This window comes from Dendrobates tinctorius, unplaced genomic scaffold (assembly GCF_039654945.1).
Source record: "Dendrobates tinctorius isolate UK_male_01 unplaced genomic scaffold, ASM3965494v1 ptg000241l, whole genome shotgun sequence".
NCBI lineage: Eukaryota > Metazoa > Chordata > Amphibia > Anura > Dendrobatidae > Dendrobates > Dendrobates tinctorius.
Window position 1 is genome coordinate 6,619,541 of NW_027361908.1, and position 22,634 is coordinate 6,642,174.

The 22,634-nt window shown below is 40.0% G+C and overlaps 1 protein-coding gene across 5 annotated transcripts in view; it reads left to right on the forward strand.

The window, feature by feature from the left end:
* Positions 1 to 22,634, forward strand: part of NEDD1 (NEDD1 gamma-tubulin ring complex targeting factor) — a 141,300-nt gene that overhangs the window by 22,123 nt on the left and 96,543 nt on the right. For all 5 annotated transcript variants that reach the window (XM_073556938.1, XM_073556942.1, XM_073556940.1 and 2 more), the window contains exons 3-7: positions 11,935 to 12,029; positions 14,989 to 15,105; positions 15,258 to 15,398; positions 15,474 to 15,703; positions 17,284 to 17,482. In XM_073556938.1, coding sequence (XP_073413039.1) covers positions 11,935 to 12,029; positions 14,989 to 15,105; positions 15,258 to 15,398; positions 15,474 to 15,703; positions 17,284 to 17,482 — 782 coding nt within the window. The remainder of the gene's footprint in view (positions 1 to 11,934; positions 12,030 to 14,988; positions 15,106 to 15,257; positions 15,399 to 15,473; positions 15,704 to 17,283; positions 17,483 to 22,634) is intronic.

A 22,634-nucleotide genomic window follows, 5' to 3' on the forward strand; every position in this document is an offset into this window, starting at 1 on the left:
ATCTCTTTGGATGCGATTTGCCTGGCATACTTCGCGAAGGGCGAAAATTTCCCGGAGGGTGTAAGGGCACATTCAACACGAGCTGTGGCATCCTCGGGGGATGAGAGGGCAGACATCCTAATTGAGCTTATATGTAAGGCTGCAACGTGGTCGACTCTGTCCACCTTTTACAATCGATACAAGCTGGATCTTTCTTCTTCTTCTGACCTAGCCTTTGGGAGAGCTGTCCTCAGCACGGTGGTCCCTCCCAGGTGATGGTTCTCTAAAAATCTCTCATGTGGGTGCTGTTGTGGCGAAGAGTAAAAAGCCAGATTACTTACCGGTAATGCTCTTTATTGAGTCCACGACAGCACCTACTCCCTACCCTCCCTAAGTTAGATATGAGTAGAGCACGTAATGGTGGTTATATATAGAAATATATATGTATTTGGTGGAATGTTTTCTCGGATATAAAAAAATTATATGGTATTTGCCTAATACTTGGGCGGTTCCGCTGATATTCTGAAATCCAACTGAGGAGGAGAAGCGGACCGCCCTTTCATTTCTGTAGGTTTCCTGTTCCTATGGGCGGATCCCTCTTTCATGTGGGTGCTGTCGTGAACTCAATGAAAGAGCATTACCGGTAAGTAATCCGGCTTTTTTTTTTTTTGTGGTGCAGTTTTTGGCTCAATTCATATGATTATCTAAATTCTTGGGCCTGGCATGACTGCATTTTGTGGGTGTCCACATTGGATGCACTTTTTAGAGCAAAAATCAGTAGATAAAAAAAAAAAAATAAGAAAAGACAGGTCTCTGTCTCTCTCTTCTGTGTCCATTTTTGTGTTTTGCTCAGTAAGGCTGCCACTTAAAATGCCACAAAGACTGTATACGTCACATTTGCTGCTAGATTAATTTTTATGTGAAGGCCAGGCATGGATTAAAAAAGTTGGTGACATAAAGAATTAACTTGGAGAGTAACTGGAAATTGCATAACATTTTTGATATAGCACAGGCTCTGCATAATGTTTCTGATCAGTAGGTATCAGGGTCTTGAGAACACTATCGATGGGTTAAAACACCGCTCTGACGTCTGCTTGCTCCTACATGAGCTATGTGAACAGTGATGTGCTCAATGATAAGTCTAAGGCTATGTGCACACGCTGTGGATTCACCCGCGGATTTGTATCTGCGGATCCGCAGGTAAAACCGCCGCTAAAATGACCTGCGGTTTTACCTGCGGATTGGCCAGCGGTTTTCCCCTGCGGTTTGACACCTGGACAATGGAATAGGTGGCAAACCGCAGCGGAATCCGCAGAAAGAATTGACATGTCAATTCTTTCTGCGGATTCAAAACCGCAGCTTTTCCGCAGTTGAAAATCCGCAGCATGTGCACTGCGGATTGTAAATCACATAGACTTACATTGTACTGTACACTGTCTGCAGAACTGCTGCGAATCTGCAGCAGAATCCGCAGCGTGTGCACATAGCCTAAGGGTTCATCACCACTCTTTGACTGTACAGACCTATAAAAGAAATGAAAGATCAGCTCTCCTAAGTGTAGTATCCCCGGCAGTGTGGAAAGATAGGTGGTTACAGCAAACTCTCCTAAAGCAGTTGTGCGAGGCACACTACTATTTTTATGTATATGGATTAAACTCCCCAAGGCTGCAGCCACCTCCACGGATTCTTGAGATCACCAAAGCAGTATACCATACGAAAAAAATAGAACTGTGGTGACAGGAGCGCTGCCAAGGACGAGAACATATCGACTTTATTATAATTATGTTGATCCCTGATACACCAATCATGTTACCTCAACATGGACTGACCTCTATAAGAGGTCATGGTGGTCATTTTGTATGTTATGCCTGTTGAAGGAGTCATATCGACTCTGAAACGCATTGGTTTTTTCTTCTTGGTGTGGAACCTGAACACCACTCTCCTTACAGCTACTGCAGGAATTGAGGGCGTAGTTTTGACTAATCAGTGGGGGTCTCAGGACCTTGATCCTCACCAGTCGTAAACGCTATGTAGCATTGGTGATATTACTAAATAAATCTTTTATAAAATGACAGTTTTCTATTAAGCTTCTTTCAGCCGTGCTTTGGAGAACAGTAAGGAGGGAATCTTCATTGCAGATTCTGTCATATTACCAGGAGAAATAGCGGAGCATGCTGTTCAATTTTATTTAGCAAAAAGACACACTTAGTGTGAGTCTATGAGGTGCAGCTGACTTCATGGCTGATTTTACGCCTCTCTGGTGGTGGCCAAAAGGCCGCGTGATTTTCATTCTTAATTGTGTGGCTGGGAGGAGTTTCAGCTGTGTGGTTAGCGACAATGTATGGTCTCGCCCAAATGTCTAACTCACACTTCCATTTTGCTCTACAAATTCAGATTGCGATGCACCGACTGGCTGAGGTATCCTGACCTGATCTCCACAGCCTTCTAGGCTTTTATGAGGCAGTCGAATTTGTGTTCGGATTCCTGCAGCCGCAAAACTTGGATGTGTGAATCTGGCCTTATAGTCGATGTGGTCAGTAACTTGAAGCATTCGTCTACTGCATGATTCAAGTTTGAGTTTTTTTTTTTTTTTAGTCTTTTAAGGCATTATTCAGATGGCATCTTTATTCACATGTGAGTTCCAACCATGTTTTTCATGGTAGAGCACATACCCCTGATTCAAGGATCAAAATTGTAAATGCAAGTATTTTGGTCTGTGTAAAGTTCAGATGGCACTCAGAGGCCATCTGTGTCATCTAAGATCTGTCCATTTTTTTTCCGTGCAATGTGCAGAAGTATGTTTGTATTATTTTGCACAAGAGACATAATGGTAACTAGGCACGCGTACCAAATATGGATGAACATTTTTGTATGCCTAAAAAAAAATAAACAAGTGAATGAGACGTAAAGGAAGAACAGAGTTTGTAACGAAGGTGTTCGGTGAGCTCGAAACTTCTAATTTCTTCTGGATCCACTTATTTGTAGATTGATCTGTTTGTCTATACATCTATCTGCTTATATTTTAAGTAAGGCAGTAGTAAATGGATTGGGCACACTGCAGTGTGATTCCTGCATTAATGAGTCATTGATGGAAAAGGTGTCAACTTGTATTAGAGCAATGGACCGCTTCTATTTAGAAAACACATTTGTTTCCTTTCCATGGTGTCTGGAATAGCCTAATAAAACGATTACACATCACTACACTATGCAATAAAGACATAAAAGGAGCACTAGACAGCCCATCAATGTAGGAAAGTAATTGCTGTTTGTTTGATAGTTGTCTGTTTTCATTGCAATACATACAAGTTTACATTTAAAGTAAAAATTTGGTTTTAACCTTATGAAACAGAAATTGAGAACATTATTTGCAGATTTCCTTTAAAGTATGGTTTTGTTTGTTCTGTAATTATCTGGATCTCTTCTCTTCCACAGGTCCAGTGGGTTTTTGCGATTTCACAAAGTCACTGTTAATATAGTGTAATGGAAAAATTTGCTTTAGATAATCTTACTTACACACGTGGTCAAAATTGTTGGTACCCCTCGTTTAATAACACAAAAACCCACAATGGTCACAGAAATAACTTGAATTTGACAAAAGTAATAAATAATCTATGAAAATGAACAAATGAAAGTCAGACATTGCTTTTCAACCAGGCTTCCACAGAATTTAAAAAAAATAACTCATGAAATAGGTTTGGACTGAAATGATGGTAACCCTGAAAATATGACAAAAGGGACATGTTAAATTAAGGTGTGTCCACTAATTAGCATCACAGGTGTCAACAATCTTGGAATCAGTGAGTGGGCCTGTATAGAGGGCTACAGATCACTGTGCTGTTTGGTGACATGGTGTGTATCACACTCAACATGGACAAGAGGAAGCGAAGGAAAGAGATTAGAAAGAAAATTATAGGCAAACATATTAAAGTTAAAAGTTATAAGACCATCTCCAAGCAGCTTGATGTTCCTGTGACTACAGTTGCACATATTCAGAAATTTAAGCTCCATGGGACTGTAGCCAACCTCTCTGGAGGAACAAAAGAGACGGATAATACGAATGGTAACAAAAGAGCCCAGAAAAACTTCTAAACAGATTAAAGGTGCACTTCAAGCTCAAGGAACATCAGTGCAGATCGCACCATTCGTCCTTGTATGAGCCAAAGTGGACTTCATGGCAGACAAGCAAGGAGGGGACACCATTGTTGAAAAAAATCATAAAACAGCCAGACTGGAATTTACCAAACTACCGTACATATTGACAAGCCACAAAGCTTCTGGAAGAATGTCCTATGGACAGATGAGATGAAAATTGAACTTTTTGGCAAGGCACATCAGCTCTATGTTCACAGACGGAAAAATGAAGCATATCAAAAAAAGAACACCGTCCCTACTGTGAAACATGGAGGAGGTTCTGCTATGTTCTGAGGCTGCTTTGCTGCATCTGGCACAGGGTGTCTAGAATCTGTGTAGGGTACAATGACATTTCAAGACTATCAAGGGATTCTATAGAGAAATGTGCTGCCGAGTGTCAGAAAGCTTGGTGTCAGTCGCAGGTCATGGGTCTTGCAACAGGATAATGACCCAAAACACAGAGCTAAAAACACCCAAGAATGGATAAGAGGAAAACATTGGACTATTCTGAAGTGGCCTTCTATGAGCCCTGACCTAAATCCAATTGAGCATCTTTGGAAAGAGCTGAAACTTGCCGTCTGGAAAAGGCAACCTTCAAATACGAGATAACTGGAGCAGTTTGGTCTTGAGTGGGCCAAAATACCTGTCGAGAGGTGCAGAAGTCTCATTGACAGTTACAGGAATCGTTTGATTGCAGTGATTGCCTCAAAACGTTGTGCAACAAAATATTAATTTAAGGGTACCATCATTTCTGTCCAGACCTATTTCATGAGTTTTATTTTAAAAAAAATTCTGTGGAAGCACGGTTGAAAAGCAGTGTCTGACTTTAATTTGTTCATTTTTATAGATTTTTGATTTATAATTATGTTTGTCAGATTCAAGTTATTTCTGTCATTGTGGGTTTTTTCTGTCATTAAACAAGGCGTACCAACAATTTTGACCATGTGTGTATAAGAAAATTACAGGTGTTGTCAAACCAAGATTGATGACATATTGATGACCTTAGGCTAGTTAATCAATATCGGTTTGTGGGAGTCTGACACCTGACTTCCCATCGATCAGATGTTATGGCTATGGTGGCCACCTAATATAAACACTTGGAGGCCGATTCATCATGACTTGCGTTGTTCACACTAGTCCTGATGAGGAGATGGCATCACTCAGCAGACTTTTACACCTCTTCATGAATCGGGAGCATCAGACAAGTGTCGTACGCCTCTCTGTGTACTTAACCGAAAATCCCTGCTGTAGTAAAATTTGTGGTGTAACGAACTCCACCGCTCGTCATGAATTTGGCGATTTGTGGTCACTAGTGATGAGTGAGTATACTTGTTGCTTGGGAATTCCTGAGCATGCTCTCGTGTCCTCTGAGTATTTTGGCGTGCTCTGAGATTTAGTTTTGTGTCGACACAGCTGCATGATTTGTGGCTGCTGGTCAGCCTGAATACATGTGAGGAATGCCTGTTTGCCTACTCATTAGTGGTCACCATGCCTCCATCCCGTCCACTTGGTCAGAGCTGAGCGAAAATGGCATAAGAACAGCAAAAGTTGCAAAATATTGGCACTATGTAGAAGAAATTGTCATACCTTCCGTAAGGAAGCTGATGCTTGGGCATCATAAAACCTTCCAACAGGACAATGACCACAAGTGCATCTCTAAGGGCACCAAAGTTTTGATTTAGAAGAAAATCTTTGGGATTTAAATAAGGTGGCTGCGGCACGTTTGACTGATAGCTGGTTATATGTCACATCTGCAGAAGGTCATAACAGCCAAAAGAGCTCTAATACGAGGCAAGTACGGTAATAATCACACTTTTCATGAAGGGGTTGAGTAATTCTGCACTAATCAGTGAGAGCAGCATTTTGTGATGGAATTAGAGTAACCACTTGTTATCTTAGTTGTGTTGATATATTTTAAATACCGGTATATTTTTTTAATTGGCTTATTGCAAACAGCAGAAAGTTTGTAAAATGTTTCTAAAAACCTAATTTGCAATGGGGGTTGAATAATTTAGATCAGTGCCTAGCTTCATTAAGGTTGAGGCTACACAGTCAGATTTTGTTCAGGTTTTCTGGGGCAGTTTTGAATACAGATTTGGATTAAAAAGGGAAAGAAAGTATCTCTGCCTCTTTACCTCCCTCTGTGTCTCTCATTCTTTCTACCCTCCTCCCACGTCACCACGTATTTACATGAACACTGCAATGGACTTCAGCAGAACGTCCATGTTCAGAATTCAGGCCTGAACAGTCACTGTCCGGTACGAATGCCGAATGTTTCTGTTCGGTTTAGTCTATCTCTAATTAAAACTGCAATAGGTTGACTGTATTAGGAAAACTTACAGGACCAGAAGTAAGTTATCCTAGATTACAAAACTGACAGCTTTTTCATTGGTGCAAAACCTTTTTTTTAACTTTCTTAGCCAGTGGACCTTATTTTATAGTCTATCATCATTATAAAATAATTACATATAAAGTGTTTTTTTTCTCAAAAGCAGGTTTTGTATATGGTAAATCTTTTCTGGTATTTTCGCATAAACTTTTTTTTTTTTTATATATATGTTGTATACATGTTTTTCCAAGATATATATATTGTAGGGATTCAACTCGCTCAGGAGCCATGGGAGTCAATCAGGAGGCACGTTCCTTTAAAACTTCATAGGGTTTATTGCTCCATAACCCATAAACCAGCACATAACACAATGAATAGCCTTTACCTCAGGCTGAAGCAAGCATCAGTCCTGGAGCCTCAGCAAACACAGGAGGCTTTTCAGTCCTCAAATACAGCCAATATCCACAGGCCTTACCGGGTCAGCAGCCTCAGTATGTGGTCTTCAGGAAGAGAGCACATCTTCCTCCACATAGGCCTGCCGGCACCTTCCACATGGCCCAATCAGATCCATGCGCACTCTCATGTGACCAGACCTTCGGTACCTTATATGGTCCTTAACCACACCCACAGGTGATCACATGGCTATGACATCACTAAAGGTCCTATTACACACAGCTACACATATACTTTGACACTCTTAAACACACCCCTGGGTGGGTTTGTAGGTAACCAGGTCCGCCCATCTCTCTAGTTACCTGGAGACTTCTCCCTACATTGAAGCAACACCTCAGCAGTATCACTGCTGATCAACACAAGTCTCCATCCCAAAGCCACCCACTTTGAGATACATAACGGCCATTCAGTATTCCCCCTAGCGGACTCAGTGGTTACTACACCACAATATATATATATATGGGATGAAACTGAATGGGAGGAGACACAGATTAGATATTAGAAAAAACTTTTTGACTGAGTGATCAATGAGTGTAACAGGCTGCCACAAGAAGAGGTGAGTTCTCCTTCAATGGAAGTCTTCAAACAGAGGCTGGACAGACATCTGACTGGGATGATTTAGCGAATATATCAATCACAGCCGATTCTCCATTTAGCGGCGCACCGTGTCATAAAGCTGCTGCCTATGGAAGGAACTCTTCAACCCCGGTCTGTGAAACTCAAACATACCTGTAACCATGGTAATGGTCACCTGTATGTCAGCATTCCCCATCTTGCCGGAGAATACAGAGTTATGCAGCAGACAGAAGGACGGGCGCGCTCCCTGGAAAACAATCAGTGCTGACAATAACGTTCCCGTGCAAAATGAGAATATCTAAAGTGAACAAGTGCCCATTCATGTGCAAAAATTGCATACATAAAGTAAACAAGTGATACAAACAATTAATATTTCATTACTAAATAAAATAAATGAATTAATAACAAACCAAATTAATTATAAAGATGTTAAAAAGTGTACAAATATACAATTTAATTCATGAATAATTTATATTCATATAGTGCCAACTAAATACTCTATACATATCAATAAACAGTGAATATACAATACCAATAATACATACATAACCCAATATATTATTATACTATTATAATTGTATAAAAATCACATTACTTTATCTACAATACATATTAAGGATGACATATACATCAATAAACAAAATACTCAATATTAACATTATTCTGCCCAAGAACATTTAAAATATGACATAGTATTTCTTGTTGTTGATGGAAGTTTTCATCGCAGCATGTTGAGACCAAGGGGATTTATGTTTTCAGAATATCCCATAATGGAAAGAATAATTCATAAGAATAAACTTCCAACTAAACAAAATAAAACACAAAATCATTAAAAAACCCTAAACCAAACCCTATTCCATAAAATAGACAAAAAGCAAAAAAATGCAGAAATTTATTTTTATCCCATTATAGAAACGCACTGAAACCAAAACTCTCATTAAGCCCATCTGGAACCAAAGAACCTAACCTATATATCCACTTGCATTCTAGTTTGGCTAGATTTTTTCCAAATCCCCACCTCTAGGACCAAATTGCAACATCTAATTCCTCTAGCCAAAAACAGGCTAGAATCGCTATTGTGGTATTGATTGAAATGTCGCTGTACAGTTTTTAAAAGAGACAAATCAGTCACAGTGAGTCCCTTTTCAATATCTGACATGCTCTCTAATGCGTACCCGCAACTCACGAGTTGTGAGGCCAATGTACAATTTCCCACACGGACATTGGGCACTGTACACCACTCCTTTGGTGGAACAAGTAATAAACTGATTGTAAATTTACAAGTTCCTGCCACATTAGAGAATTTCTTGGTTTTAACCATATTGTCACACCCCTTACAATGACCACACGGATAAAAACCCTTCATGTCAAGCCAAGTATGGCTCATAATGGCTGTGGACTAAAAGTTCCTTAAGATTTTTAGATCTGCGTGCGGTTATAAGGGGCGACTTAGGCAGACATTTCTTCAAAATAGGATCCGACATCAAAATCAGCCAGTGATTCTGTATGATCTTTTTGAACTCCATCCACTGGCTATTATATGTTGAAATTAGGCGAACTTGATTATCAGCATCTTTTTTAACAGAATTTTTATACAACAATTCATTTCTTGGAGTATGTCTTGCGCGATGATAACCCTGTGTTATCATTTTTTTACTGTATCCTCTCTCGTTAAATCTTTTTCTCAAAATACGAGTCTGTTGTTCAAAAGAATTATCATCAGAACAAATACGCCTTATTCTTAAAAATTGACCCGTCGGTATTCCCCTAAGCGTGGATAAAGGATGGGAAGATGTAGCATGCAAAAGGCTATTTGTCACAGTCGGCTTTCTGTACACTTCAGTCTTCAGACTACCATTCTCTGACGTTTTTATCTGTATGTCCAAAAAATCAAGTTCTCTACCCACTTTGTAGGTTGACTTAATGTTCCGATCATTTTAGTTTAAATTAGCCATCAGACAATCCAACTCAGATCTCGATCCCTCCCATAGGAACCACACATCATCGATGTATCTCATCCAATGATGTGTGTTCTCAATGCCAGGGATCGGATTGCTGATAAATATCTCCCTTTCCCACACACCTAAAAACAAATTTGCGTAAGAAGGTGTGCAGGAAGCACCCATCGCTGTCCCCTGTTTTTGTAAAAAAATTTTTTTATTAAAAATGAAACAGTTATGGGTCAATATGAATTCTAATAAAACCAAAAGGAGATCGACCAAATGTACATCCAAATTACTGGTTTTAAGATACCAAGAAACCGACTCGAAGCCATCTTTATGTCTAATAGATCTATATAGGGATTCCACATCTGCCGTGACCATCACCATGTCATCTGTAAGATACATGTTGTCAAGTCTCTGCAAGGCAGACGTGGTGTCCCTAATATACGATGGCAGGCTAGCAACAAAAGGTCTAAGGTAATGATCCAAAAAATCACAAATAATCTCACACAACCCCTCATTTCCTGCCACAATAGGTCTTCCTGGGGGATTAAGGGGGTCTTTGTGGATTTTAGGGATCAAATAAAACGTGGGAAGTTTTGGATTCAGTTTTTGTATTGTCTCCAATACAAATTTAGGGATGATGCCTGTACTTACTGCTTCTTCAAGAATAGAAATTAATTCCTCCTGGTAGGATGGTAACGGATTAGAGGGCAATCTCCGATAGCAATTATGGTCATCTAACAATTTTTGTGCCTGATGTTCATAAAGCTCATTTGGCTATGTTACTAGATTGCCCCCTTTATCCGCGGCCTTAAAGACTACATCTTTCCAACCTTGCATCTCTTGCAAAGCCTTCTGTTGATCAAAAGTAAGATTGAATTTTTTATGTTTTGTCAGGGCCAATTTTTCAATGTCATTGGAAACAATTTTAGTAAAACAATCCACTGCAGGACAGACACTTAATGCAGGGAATTTCTTTGACTTATTGAACAGTTTTTTAGGAAAATTGCTTACCTCAGCAAAATTGGTTTTCTCCTCTGACAGAGACTCCAATATTTGAAGGGCTTCCTGCTCCTCTTTTGTATCGAGACCCTCAGAAGTTTTGAAATGGAATTTTTTCAGGAGGATTTTTCGAGCAAACAAATGTATGTCCTTGATAGTTAGAAACGGATCTAGGGAACGTGATGGCGAAAAAGTTAAACCCTTCTCTAACACCTCAATTTGAGATATTGTAAGTATGTGTGTTGAAAGGTTAATTACCTTGGACCTATCGGATTCAAAATTTCTCTCTCTCCTCTGATTTTTGAAAGATTGTGATTTTTTTTAAAATTTTTTTATGTTGCGCATATCTTGTCACTGGTCCAGATCTATATGTAGACTCTCTATCACTTTCAGATCCATGTGCACCCACAGATGAAGAGAGAATTGATGGATTCACTTCGAGTAGAAAGTTTTATTTTTCTCAGTATTTTGCCAACGAAAAATCTTTTTAGACACATAATCCGATAAATTGCTCAAAAATTTCTTCCTTTTACCATCACTAATGTTTTGTTCACATTTCTCTAGATCCTTTTCTAAATCTTTCAAACATTTTTCCATAACCTCTTTTTGGATTTCTTTTTGGATCAGACTCAAAGTTTTATCAATTTCATCATCTAGATCAAGGCCTCAAACTGCTTGAGACCGTGAAGAAGGCGGCAGCTGTTACCGCAGAAACGCGTAGTCTGTTCAGCATTATGTCTGCATCTTGTTACTGAACTCTGGATTTTTTACATTATCTGCAATAAAAATTCTTGGATTTTACCATACCAACCGGAAGTTTCCGCTTGCTGGACTTTTCTGCCTTGATTTCTCTCTCTCTCTCTCTCTCTCTCTCTCTCTCTCTATTTATTCTTGGAAAAACACATGTACAGAAAATTAGTGCGGTAAATAAAAAAGCCATTAAGAATTCTTGTACAAACCCTATAATAATTCAAGTTACATTCAAAATAATGTAGTTTTGTTCAGTTAAATATTTCAGAAAAGAACGTTTAATAAAATTTGCATCAAGTTTTTATTTTTTTAATTCCTACAGTGATAGAATGGTTCTTTCTTGCTGGGAATAAAATTTAAAGAGCGTATATTTTGTTTTTTGTTACGCTTATTTATTTTGGGATGTGCCCCAGTTTTTCACTGATTAACTGTTGCTTGAATGAACTTGCTTAAATATATCCTGAAACAAGGTTCTTGTATTTCTCAGGATGCAGCACTGTAGTTGCCTTTGCTTTGAACTTCAATCAAAGTGAAGCTTTAAGATCAAGAGTACTGAGGCAGTAGTAAGTTAGCAAATTCTATTTTTGCCATTTAAAGGTTTTGGCCATTTCAGAAACTATCTGGCCTGTCGTCAGATTTTCATTCTTTGTACTTGAACTTAAAACTGACCTATGTTGATAGAAATGCAGGTTAATACCAGCTATCCTCCTTTGCACTGTCAGTAACAAATTTCACAGCTTTTTGTATGGTCCCTAACTATAAGTTCAGATCATTTTCTAGTCACCGCTTCTGGCAGTGGCGATAAAATTGTTGTTTCAAGTTGTAAGTCCAAACCTGTTCCTCTTCTGGAATTAGCAGAGGGGGTAAGTATATTGCAATTGTTCTTTTTGCCTTTTTCATCTTGTTATATGTACAGAAAGTTTATGTGAAACTTGTTTTGCTAACGATTCGGAGATGTTTTTTGTTAACATTTTAAGGGGTTGTCAAAGTTTAAATGTACATTGAAATCTTTTTTTAGGCCTCCTTTCCATCTATTCATTGTTTTTTCGATGGGAAGGAAACTGATACCAAAACTGATCTCATGGATTTCTACGAGATCCTTTCTCATCCACTGCAACAACTGCTGTTTTATTGATCCTTGACCTGGGTTAAGAAAAAAAAAGAAAAAAGTTGGATTAAGAATTTTTTTTAGAACCTGTCTGCGGATGTTGGAATACTACAAGATCACATTCATCAGTTGTGTCAAGCTCAGGCATAAAGCAACTGATATTTGTGAACCCAGTCTTAATGACAAAGGTATCTAGACCAGATTATTTTTTTACAAGTTTTTAATTCCTGTAATTTCCATCTATATTGCCCTCTTCGGCTGCAATGAAGAATCCTTAGAATCAAGATGAGTGGAACAGCTTTTATTTCCACAGTGCTGGAGTAGCATTTTTTTAAAGTGAGGAAGCCAGTTGCAATGATGCAGTTAATAACTGGCTCAGTGAAAGGACACCGGGTGGTTGTTAATGGTACACAGTCTTATCAGGTCACGGTCCGTATTGAGCCTTCTTCTTTTTATTTTTATTAATGATTTTATAGAGGGCATATAGAGTAAAATTTCAAAATTAACAGATGATTAATCGCAAGGTAATTAGTACAGACGAGGATAATTTAATATTAGAAGAATTGAGTAAGAAGGAGGCTGGGGCTGACAAATGGCAATGGAAGTTTTAATGTAGATTGATCTAAGGGTGCTTTCACATTGCGTTAAAAAGAATCTGTCACCTATATTTAGTGATATCATGTAAAGATATCACTAAATTGTGTGTTCCATAAGGATTCTAGTCGGGCCTTTGACTCCCCCCGACCCCGCACCTTTGAGGCATAAATACCTTTTTTAGCTTCTTGTGGATGCATGCAAGTCGCCGCAGTCCTGTCCAATGGGCGTGGCTTAGGAGTCTTCTCCCCCCACCTCCTTGGCTTGCTGCACGTAATCTTCGTCTGTGAACACCACAGACACCGTTGGTTTCCACGCTTGCGCAATGTAAAGGCCCCCGGCGTCTGCACAATATGCTTTGCCTGACTGTGGGCGAAGCATATAATCGCTACTGCGCAAGCGCCGGTATTTTCCACCGCGGTCTATGCCCCGGAAGTGTGTCCTGCATGTGAAGCCTTCCGGGGCATAGACCGCCCTGGAAAATACCGGCGCTTGCGCAGTAGCGATTATATGCTTCGCCCACAGTCGGGCAAAGCATACTGCGCTGGGGCCCTTTACATTGCGCAAGCGCGGAAACCAACGGTGTCTGCGGTATTCACAGACGAAGGTTATGTGAAGCAAGCCGAGGAGGTGAGGGGAGACTCCTAAGCCATGCCCATCGGACCGGACCGCGGCGATTTGCATGCATCCACAATTAGCTAAAAAAGGTATTTATGCCTCAAAGGTGCGGGGTCGGGGGGAGTCAAAGGCCCGACTAGAATCCTTATGGGACGCACAATTTAGTGATATCTTTACATGATATCACTAAATATAGGTGACAGATTCCCTTTAAGGCACCCGTTCGTTATCCCCATTGGGGCTTGCGTCCATATTCCCCTGAAAACGGGATTGAGATGTATGCACTGACGGGGCCATAGACTATAATGATGCTGACAGAGTGGACGTGCATTATTTTCGGGTGTATGCGACTGCTGGAGGTAAACGCCCAAATTCAGTCTGCTAAAATGAAAAGAAATCTCAACTCACTAGTGTGTGAAATATCGAACATGACAGCACAGTGCATGGAGTTATCAGGCCGGTCCCTAAGTATGCTGAATGCAGGAAAGGGAAGGTAAATCCACACATCAAAAATAGACGAATAAAATAGAAAGAAAATAAAATATCACATTTAATGGTTTAACTAAAAACCGGAAAGTGTGTTAAAAACATGAACAAAATAGACACTGGGTCTATGTGTTTCGAGCTGTGTGTAGCTCTTAATTCTGACAAAAACTACTACCAGGTCTGATTTTCTGACACCAGTAGGTGTACACAATCAAAAATTATGCACAGCAGAGCGCTCATTCTTTTTCGGCACCATTATACTCTATGGCCCCATCGGCGCATATGTCCAAATCCCGTTTTGCGGGATGTTTCGATGTAAGCCGCGACGTGAGCCACTGAACATATGGCTAAATGCAATATGAAAGCACCCTATGGACTTGGGCTAAGGAACTAAAATGTAGTTATTAGTGATCAGCGAGTATACTCGTTGCTCGGGTCGTCTCCGAGTATTTTGGGGTGCTCGGAGATTTAGTGTTTGTCAACGCAGCTGCATGATTTGCGACTATTAGACAAGCTGAATACATGTGGGGATTGCCTGTTTGTTAGGAATTCCACACATGTATTCAGCATGTCAGTAGTAATAGCTTGGTTAACCTTATAAATGAACTACTTTGCATATACAAAAAAGAATAGTTTGTACTCAAGTTGGAAACCGTCGCTTGCTGAGGAGCAGGTCATTTTATCATAAATCCATTTATTGTACAGTGTCTGGTGTAAAGAATCTTATTCCCAGAATACATATCACCAGGTCAATATCTGTGTCTAATGTGCAAGCAATAAATATTTTGTAGAATTTTTTTTTTTTTCTGAACCTAAAAAAATTGTGAATGCTACTGAGTGTTTTAATACAAGTTGTGCAGTTAGATTACTACTATTTATTCAAATATATTTATAATTGCCCATCATGTAACATGTTTTTTTTTTGTGTATGAACTGTTAAAATGTCTTCCAATGAGATTGTTCTTGTCAGGAAATATTTACCTGTTAGTAATTGTTTAAAATCTTTCAATTACTAGAAAAGACAGACATGTGTGAAATTCAGCTCCATCTCCCAGTATGTGGTCAGTGGAGGCCTTGATAACACTGTGAACATCTGGGATTTAAAATCTAAAAGACTGCATCGATCCTTGACGGTAAGAAGTTTTTCGTTATTTTGGGTGCAAATGACTTGATCTAACTGCAGTCCATTGAATAGCCTGCAGCTGCAAGTTGGTGAAAGTAGCCCTGTACATTTTACTTATAGTTGTGACCTTTCTTTGGGAAACTTTTTCCTTTTTTATTTTAGGATCACAAAGATGAGATAACTTCAGTTACTTTTAATGGGAATGACAGCTATATTGCCTCGGGCTCCATGAGCGGTGAAATCGTATTGTATAATGTTACTTCCAATTTATCCAGTGCACCTTTTGGTCATGGCAGCAGTCAGGTATTCATTTATGTGTGCCCTCGTTTCTATGGGCTTTGCTATTCTCTTTACTAAAGGCAATATTTGTTTCTTTAGCCAATTCGACATTTGAGATATTCCTATGTAAAGAAGTTTCTCCTTGGTGCAGCATCTGACAGTGGCAGCGTGACGCTATGGGATGCGCACAGCCAGAAGCCGTTACATATGTTTGACAGTGCTCACAAGGCCCCAGCATCAGGCATCTGCTTCTCTCCAGTAAATGACCTTCTGCTTGTCACAATTGGATTAGATAAAAGAATTATCTGCTACGATGTGTCTAGCAAAATGTAAGTGTTTTTTTCAATATTTTTTTCTTGATTAGTTCCCTTCTTTTGTTTTTTAAACCCTATTCTTAATTTCTCATAGTGCTGTAATCAAGCAGAACATTTTCTATGGGTTGTGATTCTGATTTGCTGCATCCATTTTAAGGCCACAATCAGACGTTTTTGTTGCATGTATGTGTTGTATCCGTTTTTTTTTTTCACAGTTAGAACACATACTCATTATAAATTATGGTGCTATTCACATTTCTGTTTTTTCCGTGGACCATGCGAAACACACGGAGATGTCTGTTTTCTCCCTGGCTGCACAGGTGACAGGTGCTAATACAAGACTATGAGTCTGTAAAAACCCCATATAGCACAAAGATGGCATCGGTGTACAGTCCATGTGCAGCAGCTCTATTTAACATTACAATGTATAAGAGAAACTTTGTCATTTGTTTATTCATCTGTGAAAAACACAATCGTGATAAAAACACATGGATGACGTACTGACACAAAACACTGATGACACTAGTACCATTTTTTCACAGATGTGTGAATGAGGCCTAACATGCAGGGTTACAGCCACAATATGGGACCGCAGTACCATTATTGCACCATGGCGAAACATACAGTAGTATACATAAATGCGTTTCTTTTCTTTTGGCTTCTTAAACCTTGACCATAATTTTGGTAGTTATGGCATAAAAACATGTCTAAAAAAAACTATTCTGATTTGCAAATAAAAAAAAACCACCTTTACTTCTTGGCCAAATCTATACTTCTGTGGCCTGCTTTAAAATGTCATGACTTGGGAGTATTAACTATTGCTAGCTATCTGATTCAGCTACTTTTCTACCAAAAGTATTTCTGCTCAAAAGGGCTATAATGGCCTTACTTACTTTTTGGCAACTTCACTACTATTTGTTTGCACTGTTTCGATAAATCTCCATGAAAGTTTGCAGTCCTGCACTCAATCTTACTTAGGTCTCATTCAGACATCAGTTTGTCCTACCCAATTGTACCCATTATAGTCTGAGGATGTCCATGTTTGTTTTCTTTCTTTTTTTTTGAGCCTGGATGTCTGCAAAAAAGACTACCATAAGTCATGTTTTTGGGTCTGAGTCACAGATCAAACTCACCATTGCAGGCTTTGGGTCTGTGAAAGATTAATTTAGACAGATCATTACTGGTAACCCAGTTGTCGTTTTCTGTTATATTATTTTGTCTGACTGATTGGCAAAGTTTAGGAAACCTCAATCAGGGTTTTTGTTTTTCATATGAGAAAAACTGATGAAACATTGGTTAAAAGCCGACACACTTATAAAAATCTGATATCTGTGCTTACGAAAACTGGATTTTTTTTTTTTTTTAGCGTGGGAATGAGGCTTTAGTTGGAATCTTTCTCTCTCGAGGTTTCTATTCACTAACTTCAAGAAAACAGTAGAATCAAATATATAAATTTACATGGCTTTTTCATTTTGCAGTAATGAAACTTTACGTAGACACTGGAATTCCGGTAACCTTTTCAAAGCAGAGTATCACAAAATAGTTTTGCAATTGTACATTTTGTAAACTTGATTTTTTTTTTTTTCTTTTTCCAGTCTTCTGCAAACAGTTGTAGCTGAGTCACCTTTGACTGCTGTAGACTTTATGCCTGATGGTGCTACATTGGCAGTTGGCTCCTCTCGTGGAAAAATTTACCTTTATGACTTAAGAATGTTAAGCTCCCCGATCAAATCTGTGAGCGCGCATAAAACATCAGTGCAGTGCCTTCAATTCCAGCACAGCAGTGCACACAAAGTGAGTTCTAGTCTGCATGTTTTGTGTTTAATTGCTGTTGTTTTGTTGTGTGATACAGAGTCCACTCATTTCTGTAATAAGTTTTGTTTGTATGACAAACCTTTTCAGTTTTTTTCAAGTTGTTTAGTATTATTCATATTGGCTCTATTAACCTTAGCAACTGAATTAAAAATACGTGTTTATACAGTAGTTCTTTGCTACAGACTACTGAACTGTCGAGTTCCACAATTTTCATGTCAGAATGAATACAAACCACTTGTAAGGATTAATATAGCACTAGTCATTTTTTTAAAAAACATTGAGTTTTTGCATGTCAACCTACAGTTATTCCTGTAGTTTGGTATGCACCTCAAGTTATGCTGTTTTGGCCAACAATTTTCAGATTCCCACTGTAGAAGCTCCTTGACTAATGGCTGCACCCAACATAAGTAATTTTTTTTCTGCAGTTCAAAGCTTTAATAAAACATAATATATTTTAAATTACTGCTCATACTAATCACGCTTAAAGAGTTTTTCTTGTGTTCTGATAATAGTTGGGGTTGTCTGAAAATAAACAAGATTGAATTTACTTGCTTATTTTATTTGTTGATATTCACCTCCTATGAGAGCTTTTATCTTACATAGTTTACAGCTTGTTAGCAAGGAGATTGACCATCATAGTTGAGTTTGCACAGTATTTACATTTCAGGCTAAAGGGGGTTTTACACTAAGCGATATCGCTAGCAATATCGCTAAAACGTCACTGGTTTTGTGACGTTATAGCGATATTGCTAGCGATATCGCTATGTGTGATACTTACCTCCGACCGGCTCCCCCGCTGTCCATCGCTGATCGCGCGAGAATGTCCGGCTCCATTTCTCGTCTGCTTCCTGCTGGGCTTCCTGCTGTGACGACGAGCGACGCTGGACGCGGGCGGGAGGACGTCAGGATCGCTGTGTGTGAATGGTAAGTATCGTGCGCTGCGTCGCTGCTGCATCGCTGTGAGATCTTTCTGTATGAAGGCTCACTAGCGATCATTTAGCGATGCACCAGCGATCCTGACCGGGTGGGATCGCTGGTCGGATCGCTGGTGCATCGCTAAATGTAAAAGGGCCTTAAGAAATTAACTCTTGAGATCCAAGTCACATCTCTGCAGCTCATTAATTTCTATTAAGCCATTATTTGCTCACCTCCCCTTCCCTATCAGCCTTTGACCTGAAACCAATATTACCAGTCCTGCAAAAGCACAATCCCTGTACTCACTTGTTCCTGCTGATTTTAGAGCAGTTCTCCTCATCAGTGCTCTCGTTTTTCCTGAGTCAAGTGCTTGTTTAAAAACCCTGTTATTTCTATATAAAAATATAGTGATACCATGTAGGGCCCATGGATAACATTTAAACTTTATTTGTATGCATATCCCAAACATAGATATTTACTGCCCTATTTTTCACTCACAACTTAACAATGACTCTGTAAGCTTTGTGTGGAGGTTTTTAGTATTTTTTGCACCACCTTGTGGTTTCCCACTTTTTGTATGCTTAGTCTATGTTAAATAAATTTTCAGTATTTAATAAAAATGTATATGTTTGTAATTGTTGATTCTAGTGTACAATTTTTTCCACTATATGATGACATTCTAATTTTGTACTGAATCCGTTATGTCCACATAATATTTGTTGTAGCATTGGGTATTTTCCAGCATTATGTAGCTACAATGTTGTGTATGTGGATATTTGTATCTAACCCCTTAACGACCAGGGGTATTTTTGGTTTTGCATTTTCATTTTTCCTTCCCCTTCTTTCCAGAGCCATAACTTTTTTATTTTTCCATCAATATGGCCATGTGAGGGCTTGGTTTTTGCGGGACGAGTTATACTTTTGAACGACACCATTGATTTTACCATGTCGTGTACTACAAAACAAGAAAAAAATTCTAAGTGCGATGAAATTGCAATCCCACACTTGTTTTTTGCTTGGCTTTTTTGCTAGGTTCACTAAATGCAAAAAGTGACTTGCCATTATGATTCTCCTGGTCATTACGAGTTCATAGACACCAAACATATGTTGGTTCTTTTTTATCTACCATATGTACTCATGTATAAGCCAACCCCCCCTAATTTTGTCACAAAAAACTGGGAAAACTTATTGACTCGTGTATATGCCTAGGGTGGGAAATGCAGCAGCTACTGGTAAATTTCAAAAATAAAAATAGATACCAATAAAAGTAAACTTAATTGAGACATCAGTAGGTTAAATGTTTTTGAATATCCATATTGAATCAGGAGCCCCATATAATGCTCCATACAAAATACACCCCATATAATACTGCACAAAGGTTAATAATGGCCCCATAAGATACTCCATAGAATATGCCCCATATAATGCTCCATAAAGGTTATGGCCCCATAAGATGCTCCATAGATTATGCCCCCATAAGATGCTCCATAGATTATGCCCCATAAGATGCTCCATAGATTATGCCCCCATAAGATGCTCCATAGATTATGCCCCCATAAGATGCTCCATAGATTATGCCCCCATAAGATGCTCCATAGATTATGCCCCCATAAGATGCTCCATAGATTATGCCCCCATAAGATGCTCCATAGATTATCCCCCATAAGATGCTCCATAGATTATGCCCCCATAAGATGCTCCATAGATTATGCCCCCATAAGATGCTCCATAGATTATTTCCCCATAAGATGCTCCATAGATTATGCCCCCATAAGATGCTCCATAGATTATGCCCCCATAAGATGCTCCATAGATTATGCCCCCATAAGATGCTCCATAGATTATGCCCCCATAAAATGCTCCATAGATTATGCCCCCATAAAATGCTCCATAGATTATGCCCCCGTAAAATGCTGTCCCGTAGCCTATGCCCCCATATGCTGCCCCGTAGCTTATGCCCCCATAAAATGCTCCATATATTATGCCCCCATATGCTGCTGCTGCAAAAAAAAATGCCATGCTCACCTCTCCTGCTCAGGACCCGGCACCTGTGATATTCACCTGTCCGGGGTCCATCGCTGCTCACCACTATCTGCGCGTCCTCGGTCAGTGACTGTTCAGCCAGCAGAGGGCGCGGTGCGCACTAACCATGTCACCGCTCCCCCTGCTGGCTAAACACGGACACAGGAAGCAGCAGACTGCGGTGAGCAGCGTGGGAGCGAGGACAGGTGAATATCGCTATACGCACCCGTCCTGGAACGTCTCTGCAGCCTCTCTTCTCCACGGTCTCCCTTCCTGTCTTCAGAGGTCATGTGATACTGCTCATTACCACTCATGAATATGCGCATATTCATGAGTTTAATGAGCGGTATCACGTGACCGCTGAAGGCAGGAAGGGAGACAGTGGAGAAGCGAGGGGGCTGCAGAGAGTGCCAGGACGGGTGAGTATGATTTGTGACACCCCCGCCCCCGCTGACCCCCAGGTATATGATTTGTGTATAAGCCGAGGGGGGGGACTTTCAGCCCCCAAAAACGGGCTTAAAATCTCGGCTTATACACGAGTATATACTGTAAGTGGTGAAAAGAAAATTCCAAAGTTTGTTAAAAAAAAAACAAAAAAAAACAAAACGCTATTTTCCGAGACCTGTAGCATTTCCATTTTTCGTGATCTGGGGTCGGGTGAGGGCTTATTTTTTTGAGGGCCGAGCTGACGTTTTTAATGATACTACTTTTGTGCAGATATGTTCTTTTGATCACCTGTTGTTGCATTTTAATGCAATGTCACAGTGACCAAAAAAGCGTAATTCTGGCGTTTCGATTTTTTTTTCCCGCTACGCCATTTAGCAATCGGTTTAATGCTTTTTATTGATCGGGCGATTCTGAACGCGGCAATGCCTAATATGTGTGTGATTTTTTTTTTTTGTTTGTTTTTTTTTGAATGAGGAGAAAGGTGGGTGATTTATACTTTATTTTAATTCATTTTTTTTAATTTTGGCATGCTTCAAATAGCCTCCATGGGAGGCTACAAGCATCCCATACTTGATTGGCTCTGCTACATATAGGCGATGAGCAGATCGCCTATATGTAGCAGAATTACTGCATTGCTATGAGTGCCGTCCACCGGTCATGTGACGGGGGTCAGCGATGCGCGCATTCCCGGCTGCGTGGCCGGCAGCGCTTGTTAAATGCCGCTTTCAGCATTTGACGGCAGCATTTAACTAGTTAATAGGCGCAGGTAGGTCGCGATTCTACCTGTTCCTATTGCGGGCACATGTCAGCTGTTCAAAACAGCTAATGTGTCCCGGCTTTGATGCAGGCTCGCCGCCGGAGCCCTCATCAAAGCAGGGGAGACGTCTAATGACAGGCTATGCCCGTCATTGGACGTTAAGGGGTTAATTATAGTTCCAGTAGTGTAGACTTCAGAACAAGCACACTGACAGATTTGAGTTTGTCACAGTAGCAGTAGGATACTAACCAGAACTGTCACTTATTGAGGAGTGCACGCCTCACCAACAACAAGGAAGTGAGAGCTGTGTGCTTAGTTGTCTGCTGAGGCATGGCATCCCACTCTTCTTGAAGGGCAGCCCTCAGCTCATTGAGGTTCTGCGGTACAGAGTTATGAACCTCAGCAAAGCGACTTAGCTGATCCCATAGGTTTTCTTCAGGGTTCAGGTCTGGAAAAAGTGCACACCACTCCATTTGAAGTACCCCAATCTCCAGCAGCCATTCCCTAATGATGTGAGCTGGAGCATTGTCGTCCATAAAGATGAAATTAGGCCGCCTGTGTTGTTCATGAAGAGGCACAATGACTGGATTAATGTTGTTATTCAAGTAGTAGGGGCTTTTCACTGTACCATTCACAAAGTGCCGGGAAATTCTGTAGTGACTAGGCACATCTGCCCACACTGTACCACTAACACCAAGGGCTCGCCTGGTGCCCACAGCGGCTGATGAATAGTGCTCTCTTTGACGTTTCAAATGTTAATGGCCATTTCTGCTCAGCATTAATCAACTTTAATAAGTGAACAGCACTTGTGATCCACTGGTCCCTTATGCAGAGAAGATGCTCCCTGGCCCACCAAAACAATGATGCCTGTGCCTGCCGGTGTTGTCATGTCAGGTACCCTTGCAGGTCATCTAAAATGCATACTATGCTGATGTAAACAGTTTTGAATGGTCTGACATGACACTTGGGTGCCTCTCACCTCCCTTAAAC